This window comes from Trichomycterus rosablanca, chromosome 16 (genome assembly GCF_030014385.1).
Source record: "Trichomycterus rosablanca isolate fTriRos1 chromosome 16, fTriRos1.hap1, whole genome shotgun sequence".
NCBI classification, from domain to species: Eukaryota; Metazoa; Chordata; class Actinopteri; order Siluriformes; family Trichomycteridae; genus Trichomycterus; species Trichomycterus rosablanca.
Genome location: NC_086003.1, coordinates 27,249,268 through 27,274,756, shown reverse-complemented (window position 1 = coordinate 27,274,756; position 25,489 = coordinate 27,249,268). Strand labels below are relative to the sequence as shown.

Below are 25,489 nucleotides of genomic sequence, written 5' to 3'. Positions count from 1 at the left end.
GTTAAAAAACAAAACACATTTACAGCTGTGTGAGTAACTAGTGTAGAGAACAGAAACGCTGGAACCCAGGAGAACGAGCAAGGTGATACGTTTATGAGTTCATACGTATTGTTCTTTAGGGAAAGTGTACGTGGCATTGGGGGGTACAGGGTAGGTGAAGGTGCTGCTCTGGGTGCCAGGATGGGTGGTGTAGGGCTGTTGGGGCAGAAAGGTGAGAGGTGGCTGGATGGGGGGAGAGTGCACTTCTGGATAATCCTCTTTATTACAGGCCAGGCGGTAGCTGACGTAGTCGGCCGTGTTTTGAAGCTCATCGTACAGCCTCGCTTGTTTCTGTGGAGGAATCAGTGAGAGGTTCGCATCGTCATTCTAGCTCAGACACCAGTAATCACCATCATCAGTCTGACTGGTTTATGACCAGAAGATACTGGGAGATCATTTGGGACAGTAAATTAAAATGTGTATTCACTCACTCACGCATTGACTTTCTTAACCGCTTATCCAATTAGCGTCACAGGGGGGTGCTGGAGCCTATCCCATCTTTTCAATGGGTGCAAGGCACACAGTAACACCCTGGACACACGTAGACACGGGGAGAACATGCAAACTCCGCACAGAAAGGACCCGGACCGTCGCGCCTGGGGATCGAACCCATGACCTTTTTGCTGTGAGGCGACGGTGCTAACCACCGAGCCACCGTGCAGCCAATATGTATTCAGGTAGCAAAAATTCTAGTAGCTCAATAGTTAATGTACATGGATTAGACAGTGGATGGATTGACCACTGTTGGGTCCTTTGAGCAAGGCCCTAAACCTGTCTGCTCCAGGGGCGCCGTACGATGGCTGACCCTGCGCACTGACCCCAGCTTCCAAACAAGCTGGGATATGCGAAGAAAGAATTTAATTGTACTGTACAACTGTATATGTATAAATGACAAATAAAGGATATCTTATCTAGTAATCAGAAGGTTGCTGGTTCATGTCCCATGCCTGCCATGTTGCCACTGTTGGACCCCTGAGCAATGCACTTAACCCTCAGTTGCTTAAATTGTAAGTTGGATAAAAGCAAAACATAAACTTGGCAACATATGGTCAAAAGTTTGTGGACACCACTTCTAATTACTAAGTTCAGGTGTTTCAACCAAATTGCTTCCTAATAACTGTATAGAATTATTGACTGTTTAAAAAAAAAACTTGTTATGCTTTCAATTTGTGGCAACAGTTTGAGGAAGGCCCCCTCCTGCTCCAGTTTGACCAGTTTGAAGTTTAATAAAGACCTGGTTTGAAAATTTAGTCCAGCATCATAGCCTGATCACAGATGTTCTTATCTCATGGACACAAATTCCCACAGACACACTTCAAAATGTTGTAAAAAGCCTTGCCAGGATAAAGTACGTGTGGCTAAGACTTTACGTATGCCTGTGGTTTTGAAATGAATGTCCTAGCTCATGGTTGTGTCCACATACTTTTGACCATATAGCGTACAAAAAGCTTTTTAGGCTGTAAGTTGGCATCAAACCAGCAGGAGGCGCTGTCTGTTCTTTATACACTGAGTTTAATGGCACGTGTAAGTTTTTTAATATTAGATTATATCGCCAAAAGTATGTAGACACATTTCCTAATCACTGAGTTCCAGAGTTGCAAAGGCACCCAATGCTAATGGGTGTGGAAACAGTTTGGGGAAGTCCATCTTCTAATCCAGTCTGACTGTGTCTCTGGGTACAATGCAAGCTACATAAAGACATGACTGATGAGACTGACAAATTCCTCCACGCAGGTCAAAATCTCATGGACAGCCTTCCCAGAAGAGCAAAGGCTTCACATTAATGCCTGTTATTTTAAAATGGGATGTCCGACATGCTAATAGTCAGGTGTCCACATTCCACATACTTTAGGCCATATAGTGTATTATTAAAGCACCGCTGCTGCTGTTCGGCTTTCCCCGCAAGTAAAGATGCATTAGTGTTTCTTTTCAAAAACCCAAAGCCTCAAAACCACAGTGACTGAGTGCTTTCCTACCTGGAAGTCATCTGCTGGTGTACTTTTAAAAGACGGAGGTTTTCTACGGGCGGGAGACGAGCTGTCCCTGCAATAAAGAAGAAAGGAGACGATAAAGTGCAAAGTAGAACCATTCATGACCTTTAGAGAGCAATATTCATCTCTTCTACTGGGAATAATAAGAAGTGCTCAGTAAGCACCAGCAGTTCTAATAGATGTGGAACTAAAATATATATTTTAAATGTTTGAGAGGAAAGATGTGGACTCTATATGGACAAAAGTATTGGAACCCCGGACCAAGAGCTTGTTCCACATCCCATTCTAAAACATGAGCATTTATATAGACTTGCTCTCTGGAAAGCCTTTCTAAAAGGTTTTGGAGTGTGTGTAGGCATTTGTGCCCATTTAGTCAATAGAGTCAGCAAAGTCAGGCACTAGTGTTTGAAGCAAAGGCCTGACTCACAATCCAAGTTTAATTCATCCCAAAAGTGTTGAGTTGGGTTGAGACCAGGGCTTCCAAGGTTCCTTGGTCAGAGCAAGAGTGGTACAGTGATTTGATTGGATGCAATGTGGGGAAAATGACTAGACTTTGAAATATGTCTGTGGGAATTTGTGCCCATTCAGTCAAAACAGCATTTGTATGGCTAGGCACTGATGTTGGTCCAGGAAGCCTCAATTGAATTTCCAATTCCAAAGCTGTTCAGTGGGTCTTTCCAAGTCCCACTAAAGGCCTAAAGGCCCCTGCAGATGCCCGACCGGCTGAGAGTACCACCCGAGCACCCTTTGTAATCAATGCTGATAAAGGTGTTGTCATTCGTTCAGAATTTAATGAAGCAGTTACTTTCTTACAATGGTGATACTGTATATGTGTTGGATAACCTTTTTCTTCCTGATTTTACCAAAGTTCCATTTATTTATGAACTTCAATCATTCAGTGTAAAAACATGCTGTAACAAAGGCACTATTTACACGACAGTGATTTGTATGCTTGTGGCGGCTACTCACGAGTCACTGTCAGTATCAGTTTGTTTGTTCCGCCTCTGTTTGTTGACCAGGAATGCAATGCCAGCTACACTCAGGATCACGCCCAGGGCACCTACCCAGCCAAGGACGCCCATCACCCTCTCAGCAGCACTCAGCGGCAGTGGATTCTCTGTGGACATACAGACACATCTTTTACACTGTTCTGTATTTACAGACACTTCCAAGGGCCAAAAGGTTCAGGTGTTTGAGCCACGTCCATTAATGACAGGTTGTAAAATCAAGTATTGAGTGCAAATTATAGGCTTTCAACTTTGTTGCAGTAGAAGAAATTCTAAATTCAGTTTAGAAGTATTAAGCATTACATTTAATAATAATAAATACATACATTTCAGCTATGAAAGTGATGTTAGATGTAAATGATACATTTCTTAATGCAGTTCCTTGGAGGCTGTAGTGTTTAGAGGCTTTATGGCAAAGTCATGGTAACTTCAGGATGGACTACAGCCGACGTCTACAATAGTTTGTGTTTCTAGTTCAGGCAGAACGTGTTTTTTTTTAATATTATGACCTGGATGAAAAAACAATTACCATTTTATAAGAAATGAAAAGACAAAAATCCAGTCAATTCAAAAGTGTTTAATAACGTATGTGCAGGTATTAGATTTCATTTCAATGAACGTTTAATAAATGATCCGTAATTTAAGTCTTAAATTAGGTTTATATTATATGGACAGGGTGTCACGGTGGTGCAGTGGATGGTTGGGGTAAATTTCCCAGACTGGCAGCAGGTTCTTAATGTGTCCATGTGGGGTTTCCTCTGGTTTCTTAAGACATGTCAAAGACATGAAGTCAGGGCTAATAGAAGCTAACAACCTATCTGGGGCGTTTCCCACCTTTCACCTAATGATTCACAGACTCAGTGACCCTGACCAGGATGAATTAGTAGTAAAGGTGGTGAGGAATTAATTACAGTGTATCACAAAAGTGAGTACACCCCTCACATTTCTGCAAATATTTCATTATATCTTTTCATGGGACAACACTATAGACATGAAACTTGGATATAACTTAGAGTAGTCAGTGTACAGCTTGTATAGCAGTGTAGATTTACTGTCTTCTGAAAATAACTCAACACACAGCCATTAATGTCTAAATAGCTGGCAACATAAGTGAGTACACCCCACAGTGAACATGTCCAAATTGTGCCCAAATGTGTCGTTGTCCCTCCCTGGTGTCATGTGTCAAGGTCCCAGGTGTAAATGGGGAGCAGGGCTGTTAAATTTGGTGTTTTGGGTACAATTGTCTCATACTGGCCACTGGATATTCAACATGGCACCTCATGGCAAAGAACTCTCTGAGGATGTGAGAAATAGAATTGTTGCTCTCCACAAAGATGGCCTGGGCTATAAGAAGATTGCTAACACCCTGAAACTGAGCTACAGCATGGTGGCCAAGGTCATACAGCGGTTTTCCAGGACAGGTTCCACTCGGAACAGGCTTCGCCAGGGTCGACCAAAGAAGTCGAGTCCACGTGTTCGGCGTCATATCCAGAGGTTGGCTTTAAAAAATAGACACCTGAGTGCTGCCAGCATTGCTGCAGAGGTTGAAGACGTGGGAGGTCAGCCTGTCAGTGCTCAGACCATACGCCGCACACTGCATCAACTCGGTCTGCATGGTCGTCATCCCAGAAGGAAGCTGACGCACAAGAAAGCCCGCAAACAGTTTGCTGAAGACAAGCAGTCCAAGAACATGGATTACTGGAATGCCCTGTGGTCTGACGAGACCAAGATAAACTTGTTTGGCTCAGATGGTGTCCAGCATGTGTGGCGACGCCCTGGTGAGAAGTACCAAGACAACTGTATCTTGCCTACAGTCAAGCATGGTGGTGGTAGCATCATGGTCTTGGGCTGCATGAGTGTTGCTGGCACTGGGGAGCTGCAGTTCATTGAGGGAAACATGAATTCCAACATGTACTGTGACATTCTGAAACAGAGCATGATCCCCTCCCTTCGAAAACTGGGCCTCATGGCAGTTTTCCAACAGGATAACGACCCCAAACACAACCTCCAAGATGACAACTGCCTTGCTGAGGAAGCTGAAGGTAAAGGTGATGGACTAAACCCAATTGAGCACCTGTGGCGCATCCTCAAGTGGAAGGTGGAGGAGTTCAAGGTGTCTAACATCCACCAGCTCCGTGATGTCATCATGGAGGAGTGGAAGAGGATTCCAGTAGCAACCTGTGCAGCTCTGGTGAATTCCATGCCCAGGAGGGTTAAGGCAGTGCTGGATAATAATGGTGGTCACACAATATATTGACACTTTGGGCACAATTTGGACATGTTCACTGTGGGGTGTACTCACTTATGTTGCCAGCTATTTAGACATTAATGGCTGTGTGTTGAGTTATTTTCAGAAGACAGTAAATCTACACTGCTATACAAGTTGTACACTGTCTACTCTAACTTATATCCAAGTTTTATTTCTATAGTGTTGTCCCATGAAAAGATATAATAAAATATTTGCAGAAATGTGAGGGGTGTACTCACTTTTGTGATACACTGTATATGACTTATATAGACATGGTTGATGCCTGAAAAGCCTCTGAAACGTTTTCCCTGAGTGATTATCCGGCGTAGTGAGTGCTATATAAAGTTATCAATGCTCTATTGTTTGCTGTTGTGTTTAGCCCGGTGGGCACATGTGTTTCCTGTTGGAATAATGACTCTCACACAGCGCCAACTTAGCCCTGCTAATCGGCTCTGTCATGAATGGCACTCGTGTACGCTTTCAGTTAGGTCAGTGCACACAGCAAACAATGTGATGTCAGTTCCCCAGCAGTGAAAGCCCATCACCGTCAGAGTTCACTCAAATGGATTTACAGAGACAATGTCTGGCTTCCACCCAGGAAACAAAACAAAAGCCATCCACAAACTAAAAGCCTGCAGTCAAGACGATCTGTCTAAACGAGTCTCTAACACATCACTACTGCTGAGTGAAAGATAATTCCCTGACAGCAGTCAGTGACAAACAGCCTGCCAGTTACTCAGCAAAAAGCCTTGGTGTAAAAACGAAGGACGTTTAAACGTCATGTGTTTCTGATTTTCATCTTTACTTACTGGAACTTATGTATAGTACAACATTTTGTTTTTTTACTTGAAGAGGAAAAATAGGGGGAAACATCAGTAAGAGCTTCAGTAAAGTGTCGTACCAGCAAAACACAGCAAAAGACACTAAATCAGCTTAATGCAGATTGGCATCAAAGTGTCTAAACGCTTAGTAGATGAACAGAATCCGATACTGTCATCAAATCCTCCCTTAAGTGTTTGATTATGGTGATAAAAAGCACTATCCAACTCCTAGAGCTTCGGGCTGTCAATCAGAAGATTGTCGGTTCAAATCCAGCCTTTGCTATGCAGCCATCATTGGGCCATCGAGCTCCAGAGGCGCTGTACAATGGCTGACCCTGCGCTCTGAACCAACGTCCAAACAAGCTGGGATATGTCAAATAAAACCCTTCTTCTTCTTCCTCTTCTTATTCTCAGGTGTTCATTTGGTTTGTGATCAGCCGATTGATGGCGCCTGTGCAGGGGAAAGGAATAATGTGGATCAGGGTGTGTCTCTCCGTACACAATGCTTATCTGCATATGAACTCGCCTTGTGCAGGTAGGTAAAAAAATGCTCACAGTCAATGTGTGTTAGTCACGACTCTCAGTCAGAATGGGGGTCAACATCAGTACAGAGGAAGTGTAATGCAATTGGGTAATCAGATGCGACTAGATTGGGAGAAAAATGAAAAAAAGAGACCATTTGTCAATAATAATGTTTTATTATGGTTTTTTTTCGCTTAAAAAGTGAACACATTCAGTAATAAAATGGCAATAAAACACATCTCCCGAAGCAAGCAGAGCCACTGAAGAACCTTACTGGTCTACTACACTTTCTTTGTGTGTTCGGGTTATGCTATGAAATACCAGCCAGTTAAGGAGTGTTTGTGGCCCAAGATTTTCTCATCTGTGATTTTCTCATACTAGTGAACTCTAGTTTGAAGTCATTCAGATTTTTCTCGTTATCTTGATGCAAAATTGGACAACTGGGCCTGCTCAGCATGTTCTGTTCTGCAGTACACGTCCCTTATTCAGTTTTATTTGTTGCCTTGTCTATACATAAACACACATCAGTCTAAACCCTCTTTGCACCCAATTTGGATGTTTATGATTTCCCTGTGCACTCCAGGACCACACTACTCCCTCCATGTTCTTCCACCGCTAGTGTCAGGACCACAACAAGACACCACTAACCTCTGCAGCAGGAATAAGAATGTTAATCCCCATCCGATCTTACCTCCCTTCGACTATGGCTACTGGTGTCTGTCTGTTTATGGTTTATGCTGAAGAAACTGACAGTCTTGACAGTGTGACTGACATTATGAAGTATCAAGGTAAATATCATTATCGAGGAACTAAGTTCTGCCTTGTTTGGTGAAACTGAACCTTGCTAACTGATAAAAGGACTTTCCAGCATGACAGTGATTCCAAGCACACGTCTAAATCAACCAAAGTACTGGAATATCCTGGAGTGGTCTTCGCAGTGTCCATATTTAAATCCCACAGAAAACCATTTGTGGGAATCAAAGAAAGTAGATCAAACATCAATGAGCTTGGAAGCTATTGCAAAAGGGAGATGTCAGAAGCTTGTCAGCACTTATTAAATCACTTATTAGAGCTTATTAAGGCAAAACGAGTACTGGGGGTTGAACAAAAGTACTGGGGGTTGAATATTAGTGCACATAGAAATTTATCAAATAAACAAAATTTGATTATTTCAACTTAATGCCGACTTACATTCTCAAAATTGCTTGTATGTATCAATAAAAATTCTTTCTCTGTTTGCTGAGACGTCATATTGTAGATTTTCATTCAATTCCATACACATTACCTATTAACTTCTGAGGCAAGGGGGCTTGAATAGTTCTAACTGCAGCTGCACAAGAGCAAATGTGTGAGTCTGTCTTCCAAAACACACAACAGTCAAAGACAATTAAGAAGATTCAGAGTTTAAATCTTATATGTGACACTTTTAATTGTATTTTTTTTTTTTTTACAAATGTTGATAAACCTGTGGCCCTTTTAATCAGCTAATATACGGATATATACACTGATCAGGCATAACTCAGTCCATAGAAGCACTTTGTAGTTCTACAATTACTGACTGTAGTCAATCTGTTTCTCTACATACCTTTTTAGCCTGTCTTCACCCTGTTCTTCAATGGTCAGGACTCTCACAGGACCACCACAAGAGCAGGTATTATTTAGGTGGTGGATCATTCTCAGCACTGCAGTGACACTGACATGGTGGTGGTGTGTTAGTGTGTGTTGTGCTGGTATGAGTGGATCAAACACAGCAGCGCTGCTGGAGTTTTTAAATACCGTGTCCACTCAGTGTCCACTCTATTAGAAACGCCTACCTAGTTGGTCCACCTTGTAGATGTAAAGTCAAGAGACGATCGCTCATCTATTGCTGCTGTTTGAGTTGGTCATCTTCTAGACCTTCATCAGTAGCCCACGGGGCGCTATTGGCTGGATATTTTTGGTTGGTGGATGATTCTCAGTCCAGCAGTGACTGTGAGGTGTTTAAAAACTCCAGCAGCGCTGCTGTCTGATCCACTCATACCAGCACAACACACACTAACACACCACCACCATGTCAGTGTCACTGCAGTGCTGAGAATGATCCACCACCTAAATAATACCTGCTCTGTGGTGGTCCTGTGGGGATCCTGACCATTGAAGAACAGCATGAAAGGGGGATAACAAAGCCTGTAGAGAAACAGATGGACTACAGTCAGTAATTGTAGAACTACAAAGTGCTTCTATATGGTAAGTGGAGCTGATAAAATGGACAGTGAGTGTAGAAACAAGGAGGTGGTTTTAATGTTATGGCTGATCGGCGTATATTGTTAAAAGTAATTAATGACTAAATACTAAACCAAGCATCCTAAATGTATTTTGTAGTGTATTTAATTACAGCACATGTAGAAAATAACATATTCAGATTATATTGTAAAAAGATATATATGGAGCACCTACAACACACTGCTCTGTAGTGCTATTGGCTGGGGCAGCTCAGAAGGGTCTAGCGGGAACACTGGGGGCGAGGGGCAGTACAACAGGGTCAACAAATTGAAGCCACATAGGTAGAACATATGCACAAAAGTTCGTTCTCCTTTCGATTGCATAAGCACAACCTCTGCAGACTATAAATGCACGCTTTGTGTAGGTACTTCATCATCATTTATACAAAGAACAGAAAAACTGTGCAAACATTTGAACCCCCTCAGTTTATCAAATTAAATAATCAGGCCTTAATTGACTCACTTGGACTTATTTGGCAGGTCAGGCGTTATTATTAGGGACTGTTAGCTGTTAGCTGTAGGTCTAGCTGTTAACACCACTGAATATGAATCAAAAAATGAAGCTGATCGACCGATTTACAAAGTAAAGGAGAGCTATAAAAGATATCAAACCCGCCCGACCTTGTGCATGTAGGTACGGTAAGTGGCCTCGTACCTACACTCATTAATACCCGCATCAGGAAACCCTAGCATACAAGTATACAATTACTGACTGTAATGGGACAGGTTCTATCCTGACCACAGTACGTCAGAGTAATAATACACCCAATATTATTTACACTGCTATATAAATATCATAATCGTGTCACTGCTGCATTGCAATGACGCAGCATTAATGTGATATCTGGTGGCCATATGGTCGTCCATCCTACTGACGGGCTAAGAAATGGTCATTAGTTGTTACCACTCTAAATAAATAGCCTGTTGTTTTAATAGTGAATTATATTTATGTGCTGATTGTGTCTTTTAAAGAGAGCTAATCTTTGGTCACCTTAAAAAATGTCTATTCCGGGATTTCAAATACATCGTATCGAATCTCAGCTCTGCCATCCGACTGGGCTGGGCGCCTACATAAACAATGATTGGCTGTTGTTTAGGGATGGGTAAGCAGGAGCAGAGTTCCTTATAAGTGGTGCAATTACGACCTCTGCTGGCTGATTGATGGCGCCTGTGCAGAGTCGAGGAATAATGCTGATCAGGGTGTGGCTCTCCATACACAAGGCTGATCCGCATATGAACTCAACTCATGCAGGGGGAAAGATGCAGTCGGCTACTGCACACGTGTCGGAGGGGGCGTGTGTCAGTCGCGAAGCTCCTCAGTCAGCAGTGGAGGGCTGTATCGGTAGAGGGGAAGCGTAGCGCAATCAGGGTAATTGGATACGACTAAATTAGGGAAGGAAAATGTCTATTGACTCTTACAGGTACATCTGATACACTCTATATTGCCTAAAGTATTCGCTCGTCTGCCTTCACACGAATATGAACTTGAGTGACTTCCATTCTTAATCCATAGGGTTTAATATGATGTCGGCCACCCTGTGCAGCTATAACAGCTTCGACTCTTCTGGGAAGGCTTTCCACAAGGTTTAGGAGTGTGTTTATGGGAATTTTTGACCATTCTTCCAGAAACGCATTTGTGAGGTCAGACACTGATGTTGGACGAGAAGGCCTGGCTCACAGTCTCCACTCTAATTCATCCCAAAGGTGTTCTATCAGGTTGAGGTCAGGACTCTGCAGGCCAGTCAAGTTCTTCCACACCAAACTTGCTCATCCACGTCTTTATGGACCTTGTGCTTTGTGCACTGGTGCGCAGTCATGTTGGAACAGAAAGGGGCCATCCCCAAACTGTTCCCACAAAGTTGGGAGCATGAAATTGTCCAAAATCTCTTGGTGTGCTGAAGCATTAAGAGTTCCTTTCACTGGAACTAAGGGGCCAAGCCCAACTCCTGAAAAACACCCCCACACCATAATCCCCCCTCCACCACACTTTACACTCGGCACAATGCAGTCAGACAGGTACCGTTCTACTGGCAACCGCCAGACCCAGACTCATCCAGCATGATTCGTCACTCCAGAGAACACGTCTCCGCTGCTCTGGTGGCGTGCTTTACACCAACAAACAAATGTTTGTAGAAGCAGTCTGCCTGTCTAGGTGCTTGGTTTTATACACCTGTGGCCATGGAAGTGATTGGAACACCTGAATTTATTGATTTGGATGGGTGAGTGAATACTTTTGGCAATATAGTGTAAGTCATGTATAATTCAAAGACCAAGACCTAATAACTCTAGTTGAATTGGGTCCTACTTGGTTGTATTCAACCTCCACAATGCTGGAGAAGACTGACCACCTCTGTTACAGACTATTTCCATACTAATGTATTCATTTTCTTTTAAAAAAGTCACTTTTTACATGAACACTGTTACAATAATGAAGTAGAATGAAATACAGCATGTACACAAAATAACATAACCAGTGCAAAATATTCACAGTAAAGAAAGTGCTTTGTACATCATCCGCTCTGTTAATACTGTCATGATAACGTCCAACAAAAGTCTGATTTACCAGCTGCTGTAGTGTCCAACAAATCAGAGACAGGGTTTCCAAAATTCATCTGTCAAACAATGTTCATTATTCTGGATTCTATATAGGAATGAATATAAATAAAGATAAATAAAAACCTTATATATTTAGAATGACTAATCACTGGAGTGGTCTGAGACTGTAGGTTTATGTGGTTTAGTAGATGAATAAATAAGCAGAAACGTTCCCAATGTGTTTTTTTACACATACCACTCCTCTTTAGAAATGATAGAGCCATCTTTCTGAGGAACCATATCCACCGAAACCTCCATCTCAGTCCCACTGTCATTGGCGTAGCATTCACCGTATCTGAAGCGGCTTCTGTCGTTCATCATCCTGCTGCCGGGATAATTATAAAACTCGTGTAAACTCTCATTAAAGAAGCCGTGGTCCGCGTGAAGATCCGGCTTCTTTTCTTCGTCGTCAGGAGAGGAAGGGCTCTGAGGCAGTGAAGGACCCGAGGACAGGCTGCCTGATTGGCCGAAGCCGTTCCCAAAGTCCTTTTTCCTGGTGCTATAGTCTCCTTTAAATGTACGTCTTTGTCGAAGGAAAAAGAATGCCAGCAGTATGATGGCTGCCAGGAGCACCGTGCCGCACACGACAGCTGCGCCGATGGCAGCGCCGGCTCGCTGCTGCTCCTCGGACATCTCGTGAGAGAAACTAGGGAACTCTGGGTAGGGAAAGAGAAGGAAGGGAACAAGGTATGAGATCCTATTTCGGCCTCGCTTTTTAATTTAAAGGAATGGTTCAGCAACAAAATAAAAATGTTAATGATCATCCTACATGCAGCTGAAACAACCAGATTTAATGTTTTAATGTTTGCTGTTTTTATTTTGCACATAAGTTCTGCGTATTTTGGGCTGATGTGGCTAACAAGACAAGTCTTTCATATCTATTTTTTTTATTGCTGAACCATTTCCTAAAATAAGATTGAGGTAAAAAGGGAGATGACAGAGGGAAATAGCATGGTAGCATTACTTTGGAGAGGTCCAAAACAAAGCGTGCAGCAGTTATCTGGTATCAAGCATAACAAGCATCGTTCCACAGACCGTACGTCCAATATTCCAGCTTCAACAGAGCACGTTTACAATCAGCAGCAAGCAAGACGGAGGTAAATAAAGTATCATGCACCATCCATGTCTTGTCAAGAATCCAACGAACAATGAAGACAGGTCACGCAAAATCAACACTCATGTTTACACAGCAAGACCATGCAGCTGAGAGAACGCGTTCCAGTAAACACCAGCAGCTGATGTTTATGAACAGAAATCAGACGATGATTCAGAGGCAGTGCATAACAGAGCACAAGCGCATTCACATAATAACATGCACACTAAAGAGCAGACAGATCAGTACCAGCGCTTACCTGTTACAGTCACCTCCACCGATGCCGTGCCTGTGCCGATGCTGTTGGTGGCGTCACACACGTATGTGCCGGTTACCTCGTAGCCCACAGGACCACTGAAGATTAGCATGTTCTCACGGGGCTCTGCTGTATTCGGCATGGAGCCATTCAGACTTTTAGGGGGGGAAAAGACAGTTTTAAATTAAGATACTTGAAAATAAAAACAGCAACATTATGTTGTATATTATCAAGTGTAACCCACATTACATACTACATCTCTTATACTGACACTGTCACCCTTTATAACATAGTAAAAACTGATTTTTATTTAATAACTTCAATAGCTTTTAAAGTATTCAGCATATTGCTACAAAACAAGTTGTATATTATCAGGTGTAACCCACATTACATACTACAACTCTTATACTGACACTGTCACCCTTTATTACATAATAAAAACTGATTTTTATTAATAACTTCAATAGCTTTTAAAGTATTCATCATATTGCTCCAAAACAAGTTGTATATTATTATTATAATATATTAGTATTATTAATAGCTTTTAAAGTCTTTATGTCTTTATACAGCTAGCTTTCTTAGTGCACAGGGGCCTTCCCTAAACTGCTGCTGCAAAGTTGGAACATATAATTTACTTTGTATAAATGATTTATTACACAAGAATTCCATAATTAGAAGGGGCGTCCCAATACTTTTGACCATATAGTGTACAATCCTCTACAAGTGTATGTAAACTTTTGGCTTGAGCTGTATCTAGTACTGAAGTGTACCTACTATCTCCACTGAAATGATGAGATGGCAGGATTAGCATTAGCAAGACAGGTTAGCTGAACGTCCTCCCGGTTTAAATACCAGTTTCCATCGAACCCCTCGATGATCACCTCCGGCTCGTCTGTGTAGAACAACAATGAACATGTGTGACACTGAAACCTTGTAATAAGACGGATGTGTTTAACTCTGTGACGTTTGCTTACACTGAACGTTCAGCACGACGCTCTCCGTGAACTGCTCATCGTTGTAGGTGGAGATGCAGGTCAGCTTCTGCTGGTGAGCTTTTCGACTGGGTGAGACCATGTAGTCGCTGCGTACTGTGGTGGTTCCATCATCGTTTCTGATCTCCAGGGTTTTAGCTTCTCCGTCCAACTCCGTGTCCCACGTGATCACGCTAGGTGGTTTCCCATTGGCCGAGACACACGTGGCCACGGTAATTTTCTGGTCTTTGGATCCTGCCACTATGGTGGGTGTGGGCAGACTCGTCTGGATCATCGGCCGAGCTGCAGGAGGAAACAAATGGAATATAATATTAACTGATTATAGTTTTATAGAGTCGCAAGAACGCCCTGGACAGGTCGGCAGGGCGACACAAAGTTGCACATTAGATCACTTGTGGACTCATCGACATTTAGGGACTCCTTACATACCAACTCCTTATAGACAGGCTCCCTACAGACAGACTGTTTAGAGACAGACTTCTTACAAACAGACTCCTTACAGACTTTTTAGAGGCAGACTTTTTAGAGAAAGACTCCTTACAGAAAGACTCCCTAAAGACAGACTCCTTACAGACAGACTTTGAGACAGGCTCCTCACAGAAAGAGTCATTACAAAAAGACTCCTTACAGACAGACTTCTTAGAGACTCCCTACAGACTCCTTACAGACATACTTCTTACAGACATACTCCTTACAGACTTCTTAGAGACTCCTTACAGACAGACTCTTTACAGACAGACTCCTTACAGACAGACTGTTTAAAGACAGTTTCCTTACAGATAGACTGTTTAAAGACAGACTCCTTACAGACAGACTCCTAATAGTCAGACTCTTTACAGACAGACTCTACAGACAGACTCCTTACAGGCAGACTTTTTAGACACAGACTCCTTACAGACAGACTTTTTAAAGACAGACTCCTTACAGAAAGAGTCATTACAAAAAGACTCCTTACAGACAGACTTCTTAGAGACTCCCTACAGACTCCTTACAGACATACTTCTTACAGACATACTCCTTACAGACTTCTTAGAGACTCCTTACAGACAGACTCTTTACAGACAGACTCCTTACAGACAGACTGTTTAAAGACAGTTTCCTTACAGATAGACTGTTTAAAGACCGACTCCTTACAGACAGACTCCTAATAGTCAGACTCTTTACAGACAGACTCCTTACAGAGACTGTTTAAAGACAGACTCCTTACAGACAGACTGTTTAAAGACAGACTCCTTACAGACAGACTGTTTAAAGACAGACTCCTTACAGAAAGACTCTTTACAGACAGACTCCTTACAGACAGACTGTTTAAAGACAGACTCCTTACAGACAGACTCCTTACAGGCAGACTTTTTAGACAGACTCCTTACAGACAGACTCCTTACAGGCAGACTTTTTAGACACAGACTCCTTACAGACAGACTCCTTACAGACAGACACTTTTTAGAGACAGACTCCTTACAGACAGACTCCTTACAGGCAGACTTTTTAGACACAGACTCCTTACAGACAGATTCCTTACAGACAGACACTTTTAGAGACAGACTCCTTACAGACAGACTCCTTACAGACAGATCATGTTTTAATGAGGCACCCCGTCTACCAACTGCACCACAAAGCCCATATTTTATTTCTTGTATTTATTTTGTTTTTTTTTCCAATTTCCAATTCCCTGTTGCATTTGCCACTCACTGGATGAGGAGGCTTTGTGGATGTACTGTACATTCCCAACACTGCTTATTCCGCACCAAACAGCTAAAGCAAAGCCCAGCGTCTTGTTTTTGGGTGGACCCCCATTTTAAAAACTGCATTCACACATGTTCAAATGTACCAAACTCAGGGTCTGTGACTAAAGTGCAGAAGCAGAAAAACTTTAACATACATAAACTGTACTTCTTCTAAAGCAAAGCAGCTACAAACCTGCACACTCCAGTTTAAATATAACTGGTGTTTTCATTTCCATATTATATATAATGTATAAAAGACTTAAGTACCAAATTCTAACCTCTAAATAGTTCAAAATTAGTTTAGCCCTGCTTGCAAAATAAGCACCAGTGAAGGAGGCAAACCTTTAGGGGTATAAAATGTAGTAAGTGAGGAAAAAATGAAAGATGTTGACGCATTTCCAGTGAAATTCCTTTCTCTTGAATCTTGGCTGCTTCAAACCCCAATAAGAAAAGTGGGGCCAAGATACAGAGAGCTGTCCAGGCTCCAGAGCTGTGTTGTGAAATCAGGTCAGCAGTGAAGATGTGAATCCATTTTTCACTTGGCTGAACTGAAGCATCCAAATTCTCCATATTTATCTCTGCCAAGAAAACGCTAATGTATACAGTCTGGCGGAGCTCTGATTCGATCTGAGTTTGGCACTTAATACGTACTGATCTTCACAATGTGCCATTCAGCACATTTTCATCTAGCAAAGTCTGTTCTGTACAGCACTGGTGGATCCGCTTTTAATTATGGAAACAAGTGTCCAGTGGCTCTGCGAAGATTATTTTAGCCTGATGTGTCTCTGCTCATAACATGTTAGATAGATAAACCACTTTAGTCCAGGGGTTCCCCACCTTTTTGCCAAGTGACCCCACTACAACCCCACTTCCCACTCCATGGGTTTCTATTTTAGCACATCACTGTACAGCAGCGCATGTTTAACAGAATGCTGGCCAAGTTATTATTTTATTTCTTTTTTTAGAAACATTCTTTTACAAGGGCAGCTGTAGCCTAGTGGTTAGGGTACTGGACTTGAAATCAAAAGGTTGCGGGTTTAAGCCCCACCACTGGCAGGTTGCCACTGTTGGGCCCTTGAGCAAGACCCTTAACCCTCAATTGCTTAGACAATATATACCCAGTGGTTAAAGTAGTAGACTAGTAATCAAAAGGTTGCTGGTTTAAGCCCCACCACTGTCAGGTTGCCACTGTTGGGCCCTTGAGCAAGACCCTTAACCCTCAATTGCTTAGACAATATATACCCAGTGGTTAAAGTAGTAGACTAGTAATCAAAAGGTTGCTGGTTTAAGCCCCACCACTGCCAGGTTGTCACTGTTGAGCCCTTGAGCAAGACCCTTAACCCTCAATTGCTTAGACATTATATACTGTCACAGTTATGTAAGGCGCTTTGGATAAAAGTGACCGCTAAATGCTGAAAATGTAAAATTCTATTAATGTTGTTTGTATTTCAGCAAATGTAGATTCTCAAATCACAATTAATGTTCACATGAAAAAAGATACAGGGTGGCACAGTGGCCTCACAGCAAGACGGGCCTGGGTTTGTTCTTTCTGTGCAGAGTTGGCATGTTCTCCCTGTGTCCAAGTCCAAAGACTAAGACAAAGATTAATTGGAGCTACTGGAAAATGCTTTAAGTGTGAATGTGTGTGTTTGTTTGCCCTGTAATGGACTGGTGACCTGTGCAGGGTGTTTCTTAACTTGTGCCCAATTAATCTGACCCATTGTGACCCTGACCAGGATAAAGCGATGGTAAAACAGACAGTTAAAGAATGATTTACACATTATTACAGAAATCCAATTGTTCTGATCTGCCTCACCGGAGATGCATTTGACTACAGGTCAGATAAAAATGCTCTAAGTGTGAGTGTGTGGGTGAATGTGTGTGTTTGTTTGCCCTGTAATGGACTGGTGACCTGTGCAGGGTGTTTCTTAACTTGTGCCCAATTAATCTGACCCACTGCAACCCTGACCAGGATAAAGCGATGGTAAAACAGACAGTTAAAGAATGATTTACTCATTATTTATCTGATCTGCCTCAGCAGAGATGCATTTAACTAACACTCCTGATAATAATCTCATCAGGATGCAACTCAGATAAAGTCAGCGTGGCACTAACAGATAAAAATGTGGTACCTAAGAGTTTATCTACAGCTCCAAATGTTCACACATACCATAGACGGTGAGGTTGACCATGCTCTCCCTGTTCCCAGCTGGAAAGGTGGTGTATTCACAGATGTAGGACGCCTCATCAGACAGTTTTAAGTCATTAAAGATGATAGTGGTGTCCTCCAGGGAAGGCGTCCTTTGGCGCACCGCAGGGTTTTTAAACCTCACTCGATCCTTAAAGGCCGGGAGCACAGACACGCCCAGCGCTGGGTTGGCAATAGCCACGTTTTGCTTCGTCCCATTAAGGAACTTCTGCCAGGTGACCTGGGAGATCTTCACGGGTGGTTTACTGTTGGCAAAATGGCAGCGCAGCTCCACTTGAGCACCCACATAGCCTGACCTGTCACCTTCGGTCTGCACTGTCTGACCACTGGTGCCTGAAAAACAAGATAAAAAAGCCATTAAAGCACTTCATCAGAAATGTACATCATGTGGGTCGCTTCCGCTGAGACGTAGCTATAAAGCAGACAAGGCAGGTAATTAAATCTTAAAACGTTTTTAAAGTTTTAGCTTGAGTGCTGTTTTTAAGCAAACCAAAACCTTGAAGTAGCATCTACAGGTCATCTTACATGAACACACACCACACAAACACACACGACTGGCTGCTATTTTACCATTTTGTAGGCATTTTGAACACTTGCTAATGCTAACAGTGCCGTCTGTGTTGAGATGAGCATAAGATAACGCCGGGCCAGCCAACCTTCTCATTTTTAACAGATGAATCTGACGTATCAGAGCTGGCATGGTAGTTCTGTAAGAAATATTTATTTTAGGAGGTAAAACTGGTTCATCTTTGAAGTCTTGTTAAGTGACAAAAAAAATGGGACTGTCAAAATAAAGAGACTGAAATTAAACAAGAGGAAAAAAGAAAGCAGAGCGGCTGTAAGTGGTGCAACTAATCACACATGAATTAAGGTTGACAACTTTAATCCACAGTGTCATGTAACTTGAGCTCAACTTCCCCAGAGCAAGCCAGCAGAAATCTGCACTGAGAGTGGATTAATATCACATTTGTGCTTTTGATAGATTTGATAAACGGTCACATAATCTGGGTACATTTCGTAACAACTGGTTTCAAACCCACTAGTAGGGTTTTGTTAATCACACAGCGACATCTTCAAAGTGCAGTGCAGAAACACAGTGGACCCATTTAGGGACAGTGGTAGCCAAATGGGTTGAGAGTTGGTATCTCAGCTCTGCCATTCGGTCACTGTTGAGCCCTTAACCTTCTCTGATCCAGAGGCGCCATAGAATGGCTGACCCTGCGCTCTGACCCCAGCTGCCAAACTAGCTGGGATATACGAAAACAGAATTTAGTTGTACTGTACACCTACTGTATATATGTACTGTATATATGACAAATAAAGGCATTCTTTTCTATTCTATTTAGAAGGTAACAGTCAATCTCTGTTATTTAAACATACTGTTTGTGTACCTTTATATCCCATCCAGATACCACAGCAAAATATGCTCTCTTGGACTACAAGTAGCTACATCATCATCAGCAAACTCATCAGCAAACCTGCAAACCTCGGATGACACAGTTAAAGTCATAGACTTACATACAATTATAAGATCAGATTCAATTATTCGAGAGAAATTCGAGTGTTACAGCAACTCCAGCACAATAAATACAATTAGAAAAAAAGTATAGAATAAAATAAAAATATTTTGACTATGTAGTGGCAAGTACTTTTATAGAGTAGTATGACAAATTATAGCTATAAAGGGAAACACAATATACACTATATAATGTATATATTTACATGTGTGTAATATGTAATGTAAAGTTAAGTGCATTAAAAAGGCGGGGGAGAAGGATTGTGAGATATTTTAGGGGGCGTGGGCTGGCTGGTCAGTGTGAAACACGTCTTTAGTCACGTATTTTTTTATAATTTTTGTGACTGTTTTTTTCCTGTGACTGAATAATTGGAATACCTTTTTGTCCAAAACGCCTTTACAACCTTGAGTTCTATTTCAAATTTAATGTGGTTTTTAGAAAATCTGCAGGGACAGAATTTACATTCAGCAGCTTAGACAATTAATTTGAAGGTGTAGAACATTCTAGTATGTTAATTATCTTTGTGTCCTAATTTTTCACGACTGATCACGGTCGAATACGAATTTGGTCCACATGATCCACAGCTGAAGATCTAGAAGCGTGGGAGATCTGATGAGATTGCAGGTTTCTAGTTCTTGATTCTTCAAATCTTAATAAGAATTATTAGAGAAGATGAATGTGCTGGAAAAACCTTTAATGAAATTCCTTAAAGACTGGAGTATGGGTCTGCAGAGAAGGATCACACATGGATGCTTGGTTTTCCACTCCCTAAATAAAAAATATTTTAAAAAATATTTTCACTTTTTAAAGTCTCAGTTTTTAACCACAAAGGCATTTTATAAAGGGTCCCTGAATTCTGAAACTGACCTTTTATTCAGTGACATGAAGCTTGTTAGTTGGAAGTTTATGACCACTGCTGTTGAGAGTTGAGACTTCATTTACATTTTCGGCATTTAGCAGAAGCTTTTATCCAAAGCGATTTACAGTACTGTGACAGTATATTGTCTAAGTAATTGAGGGTTAAGGGCCTTGCTCAAGGGCCCAACAGCAGCAACCTGGCAGTGGAGGGGCTTGAACCAGCGACCATCTGATTGCTAGTCCAGTACCTTAACCATTAGACTACAACTGCCCTAAATATGTATTTAGCAGACGCTTTTATCCAAAGTAACTTACATTATAGTGTCAGTATACAGTTTGAACAATTGAAGATTAAGGGCCTTGCTCAAGGGCCCAACACGTGACCATCTGATTGCTAGTCCAGTACCTTAACCGCTAGACTACAACTGCCCTATCGGGCAGAAGCTCCAGCCTAAAAATTCGACAGTTTAAAGCTCGACTGATGTTTTTTGCAAAGAAAAAAAGCCTCTAAGCCCATGTTAACATTAAGCTCTCCTGAGTGTTGACAGAATCAACCACGTTCCAGCAGCTTCTAATTCGTGACAGGCCTGTTTTTCCACTGGGATTGCATCTGAGCATCCACAGAAATTTCCACAGGCAACAGTTTGGGTTCTTCTTTCTTATCACGTTAAAATGTTTACTTACTTATTTACATATTCCATTCTCTTTATTTATAAATGAGAAATTTTATTTAAATGACATAATGGGAATTTCTATGCCGACAAATGAATAATCTGAGTTGCGTGATGTGATTTTATACACAATAACCACAATGAATTTACCAAGAGGTTTTGACATTAAACATTCAGTCACAGGAAAAGAACATTAGCAGAAATCATTAAATCCCCAGACTGACAGGAATCGCAGTACGTGTCCCCTGTTATCGGATGGAAACGTCGGATCTCAGCTGTACTGTACTGTACTGTTTATATTATGCAGATACGTCTGTGATCAATATGATCCATAATCAAACACATGCTGGTTATAATGTTTCGGCTTCACCTGAGTGTCTCTGTGCAGCTGATTCACCTGAGAATAACAGCCTGTAAATCTCAGTCTAAAAATAGGAAGATTTAAAAGCTGTTCGCTCAGTAAAGGACTGAATGTAAGCTGCACTTCAGCTCGGGATTTAGCCTGGTAGTAAACAGTATGTGTTTACCTGTGTGTGTGTGTGTGTGTAGGTGTGTGAGTCTGTGCTTGTGTGTGTTTGTGTATGTCAGTATGTGTGTGTGTTTAGGTGAGTGCGTATGTGTGTGTTTATGAGTCTGTGTGCTCACAAGTGTAAGTGTGTAAGTGTTGTGTATGTAAGTATATGTGTGTTTGTGTGTGTGTCTCAGTGTGTATGTGAATTAATTAATTAATTAATCAAAGAATACATCAAAAAATAAAACAACAAATCTATCTAATAAATGACTGAATTAAAGAAATAATTAATGAATTGAATGAATGTGTGAATAAACAAATGAACAAAAGAATGAATGTAAGATTCAATGAATCAATGAATAAATAAAACAATGAATCAATGACTAAACTGAAGAGCGACTGAATAAATGAATAAAAGAATGAACAAAATAATGAATAAATTAAACAATAAATTAATAAATAAATGACTGAATGAAAGAATGAATGAATACATTGAATTAGTGTCTAAATGAATAAAATAATAAACAAAAGAATGAATTAATTATATAAAACGAATAAATTAAAAAATTAATAAATAAAACAATGAAATAATAAATAAATGAATTAATTAATAAATGAATGAATAAGTTCAATGAATGTCTGAATGAACATAAGAATGAATAAATGAAAAAATGAATAAAAAAACAATAAATAAATAAATGACTGAATTAAAAAATAAATTAACCATTTTAATGAATTTCTGAATGAATGAATGAGTAAATAAAAGAATGAACATAAGAATGAATGAATGAATGAATCAATGAATTAACGAATCAATGAAAAAATGAATAAATAAAACAATGAATCAATAAATAAATGACTAAATGAAAGAATGAATAAGTTGAATAAATGTCTGAATGAATAAAATAATTAACATAAGAATGAATGAATGAACATAAGAATAAATGAATGAATGAACATAAGAATTAATTAATGAATAAATAAATAAACCAATGAATAAATGACTGAATTGAATGAATGTGTGAATAAATAAATAAAAGAATGAACTTAAGAGTGAATGAATGTCTGAATTAAAGAATGAATGAATAAGTTGAATGAATGTCTAAATGAATGAATAAAAGAATGAACATGAGAATGAATCAATCAATGAATGAACAAATCAATTAAAAAATGAATTCATGAATTGAATAAATGTGCGAATGAACGAATAAAAGAATGAACTTAAGAATAAATGAATAAAAACAATGAATGAATAAATGACTAGAAATGAATGAATGAATGAATGTGTGAATGAATGAATAAATAAACCAATGAATAAATGACTGAATTAAAAACATGAACTGAATGAATGTGTGAATGAATGAATTAATAAATAAATTGAATGAATGTGTGAATGAATGAACTGGTGGATCCTGATTAACAGTGAAACAGAGGAGCCTGAGCTATAACACCCCGGTCCTGTTCTGCACTAAATTCCAGTCTATTACGTAAGTTTAATATGAAATTCTTCTGTTGGGCCGCTGGTTCTGTTTTGGGAAAGTGAAGCCAGCGTGCCAGGCACAATTTATCTGCCTTAAGGTCTGACAAACTGAATAAAGGCTTTTTTATTTTCACCATCAGCAGTTTTATTGTATGTGAGTTTTACTTTTCAAACTGCTGCGTTTGCAGAGACGAGTTCAGGTCATGTGTCTGAAGTGCTTTTCATCATGATGGTACCCACAGAGGCGACCGCATTAATAATAATAATAATGATGAAAGTTTATCTAGACTTTTACAGGACATGAACTGTGTGTCACTGCAACTCATTTTATTTTCTGTTACTAAGTGACTCTTTTATAAGTGAAATTTACAACACATACAGCAACTTCATGTGATATTATAAATACACTGATCAGCCATAACATTAAAACCACCTCCTTGTTTCTACACACACTGTCCATGTTATCAGCTCCACTTACCATATAGAAGCACTTTGTAGTTCTACAATTACTGACTGTAGTCATCTGTTTCTCTACATACCTTTTTAGCCCCCTTTCATGCTGTTCTTTAATGGTCAGCACCCCCACAGGACCACCACAGAGCAGGTATTATTTAGGTGGTGGATCATTCTCAGCACTGCAGTGACACTGACATGGTGGTGGTGTGTTAGTGTGTGTTGTGCTGGTATGAGTGGATCAGACACAGCAGTGCTGCTGGAGTTTTTAAATACCGTGTCCTCTCACTGTCCACTCTATTACACACTCCTACCTAGTTGGTCCACCTTGTAGATGTAAAGTCAGAGACGATCGCTCATCTATTGCTGATGTTTGAGTCGATCATCTTCTAGACCTTCATCAGTGGCGCTGTTGGCTGGATATTTTTGGTTGGTGGACTATTCTCAGTCCAGCAGTGGCAGTGAGGTGTTTAAAAACTCCATCAGCGCTGCTGTGTCTGATCCACTCATACCAGCACAACACACACTAACACACCACCACCATGTCAGTGTCACTGCAGTGCTGAGAATGATCCACCACCTAAATAATACCTGCTCTGTGGTGGTCCTGTGGAGGTCCTGGCCATTGAAGAACAGCATGAAAGGGGGCTAACAAAGCATGTAGAGAAACAGATGGACTACAGTCAGTAATTGTAGAACTACAAAGTGCTTCTATATGGTAAGTGGAGCTGATAAAATGGACAGTGAGTGTAGAAACAAGGAGGTGGTTTTAATGTTATGGCTGATCGGTGTATAGCTAGTAATGTCTCAGAGCTCATATACAGTGCCTTGCAAAAGTATTCAGCCCCCTTGAACTTTTCAACCTTTTGCCACATTTCAGGCTTCAAACATAACGATATGAAATTGTAATTTTTTGTGAAGAATCAACAACAAGTGGGACACAATCGTGAAGTGGAACGAAATTTATTGGATATTTTAAACTTTTTTTAGAAATAAAAAACTAAAAAGTGGGGCGTGCAATATTATTCAGCCCCTTTACTTTCAGTGCAGCAAACTAGTGAGGATCTCTGAATGATCCAATGTTGACCTAAATGACTGATGGTAATAAATAGAATCCACCTGTGTGTAATCAAGTCTCTGTATAAATGCACCTGCTCTGTGACAGTCTCAGAGTTCTGTTTAAAGCGCAGAGAGCATCATGAAGACCAAGGAACACACCAGGCAGGTCCGAGATACTGTTGTGGAGAAGTTTAAAGCCGGATTTGGATACAAAAAGATTTCCCAAGCTTTAAACATCTCAAGGAGCACTGTGCAAGCGATCATATTGAAATGGAAGGAGTATCAGACCACTGCAAATCTACCAAGACCCGGCCGTCCCTCTAAACTTTCAGCTCAAACAAGGAGAAGACTGATCAGGGATGCAGCCAAGAGGCCCATGATCACTCTGAATGAACTGCAGAGATCTACAGCTGAGGTGGGAGACTCTGTCCATAGGACACAATCAGTCGTACACTGCACAAATCTGGCCTTTATGGAAGAGTGGCAAGAAGAAAGCCATTTCTCAAAGATATCTATAAATAAGTCACCTGGGAGACACACCAAACATGTGGAAGAAGGTGCTCTGGTCAGATGAAACCAAAATCGAACTTTTTGGCCACAATGCAAAACGTTATGTTTGGCGTAAAAGCAACACAGCTCATCACCCTGAACACACCATCCCCACTGTCAAACATGGTGGTGGCAGCATCATGGTTTGGGCCTGCTTTTCTTCAGCAGGGACAGGGAAGATGGTTAAAATTGATGGGAAGATGGATGGAGCCAAATACAGGACCATTCTGGAAGAAAACCTGTTGCAGTCTGCAAAAGACCTGAGACTGGGACGGAGATTTATCTTCCAACAAGACAATGATCCAAAACATAAAGCAAAATCTACAATGGAATGGTTCACAAATAAACGTATCCAGGTGTTAGAATGGCCAAGTCAAAGTCCAGACCTGAATCCCATCGAGAATCTGTGGAAAGAGCTGAAAACTGCTGTTCACAAACGCTCTCCATCCAACCTCACTGAGCTCGAGCTGTTTTGCAAGGAAGAATGGGCAAAAATTTCTGTCTCTCGATGTGCAAAACTGATAGAGACATACCCCAAGCGACTTGCAGCTGTAATCGCAGCAAAAGGTGGCGCTACAAAGTATTAACGCAAGGGGGCCGAATAATATTGCACGCCCCACTTTTCAGTTT

At 40.9% G+C, this 25,489-nt stretch overlaps 1 protein-coding gene across 1 annotated transcript in view; it reads right to left on the bottom strand.

The window, feature by feature from the left end:
- Positions 1 to 11,284: 11,284 nt before the first annotated feature.
- The window catches only part of nectin1a (nectin cell adhesion molecule 1a), a 33,746-nt gene continuing 19,541 nt past the window's right edge, over positions 11,285 to 25,489 (bottom strand). Inside the window, exons 2-6 of the mRNA XM_063011988.1 lie at positions 17,723 to 18,094; positions 13,808 to 14,107; positions 13,608 to 13,725; positions 12,837 to 12,988; positions 11,285 to 12,140 (exon numbers count right to left, since the gene is read on the bottom strand). Of these exons, the coding sequence (XP_062868058.1) occupies positions 11,671 to 12,140; positions 12,837 to 12,988; positions 13,608 to 13,725; positions 13,808 to 14,107; positions 17,723 to 18,094 (1,412 nt within the window). The 3' untranslated portion in view covers positions 11,285 to 11,670. The remainder of the gene's footprint in view (positions 12,141 to 12,836; positions 12,989 to 13,607; positions 13,726 to 13,807; positions 14,108 to 17,722; positions 18,095 to 25,489) is intronic.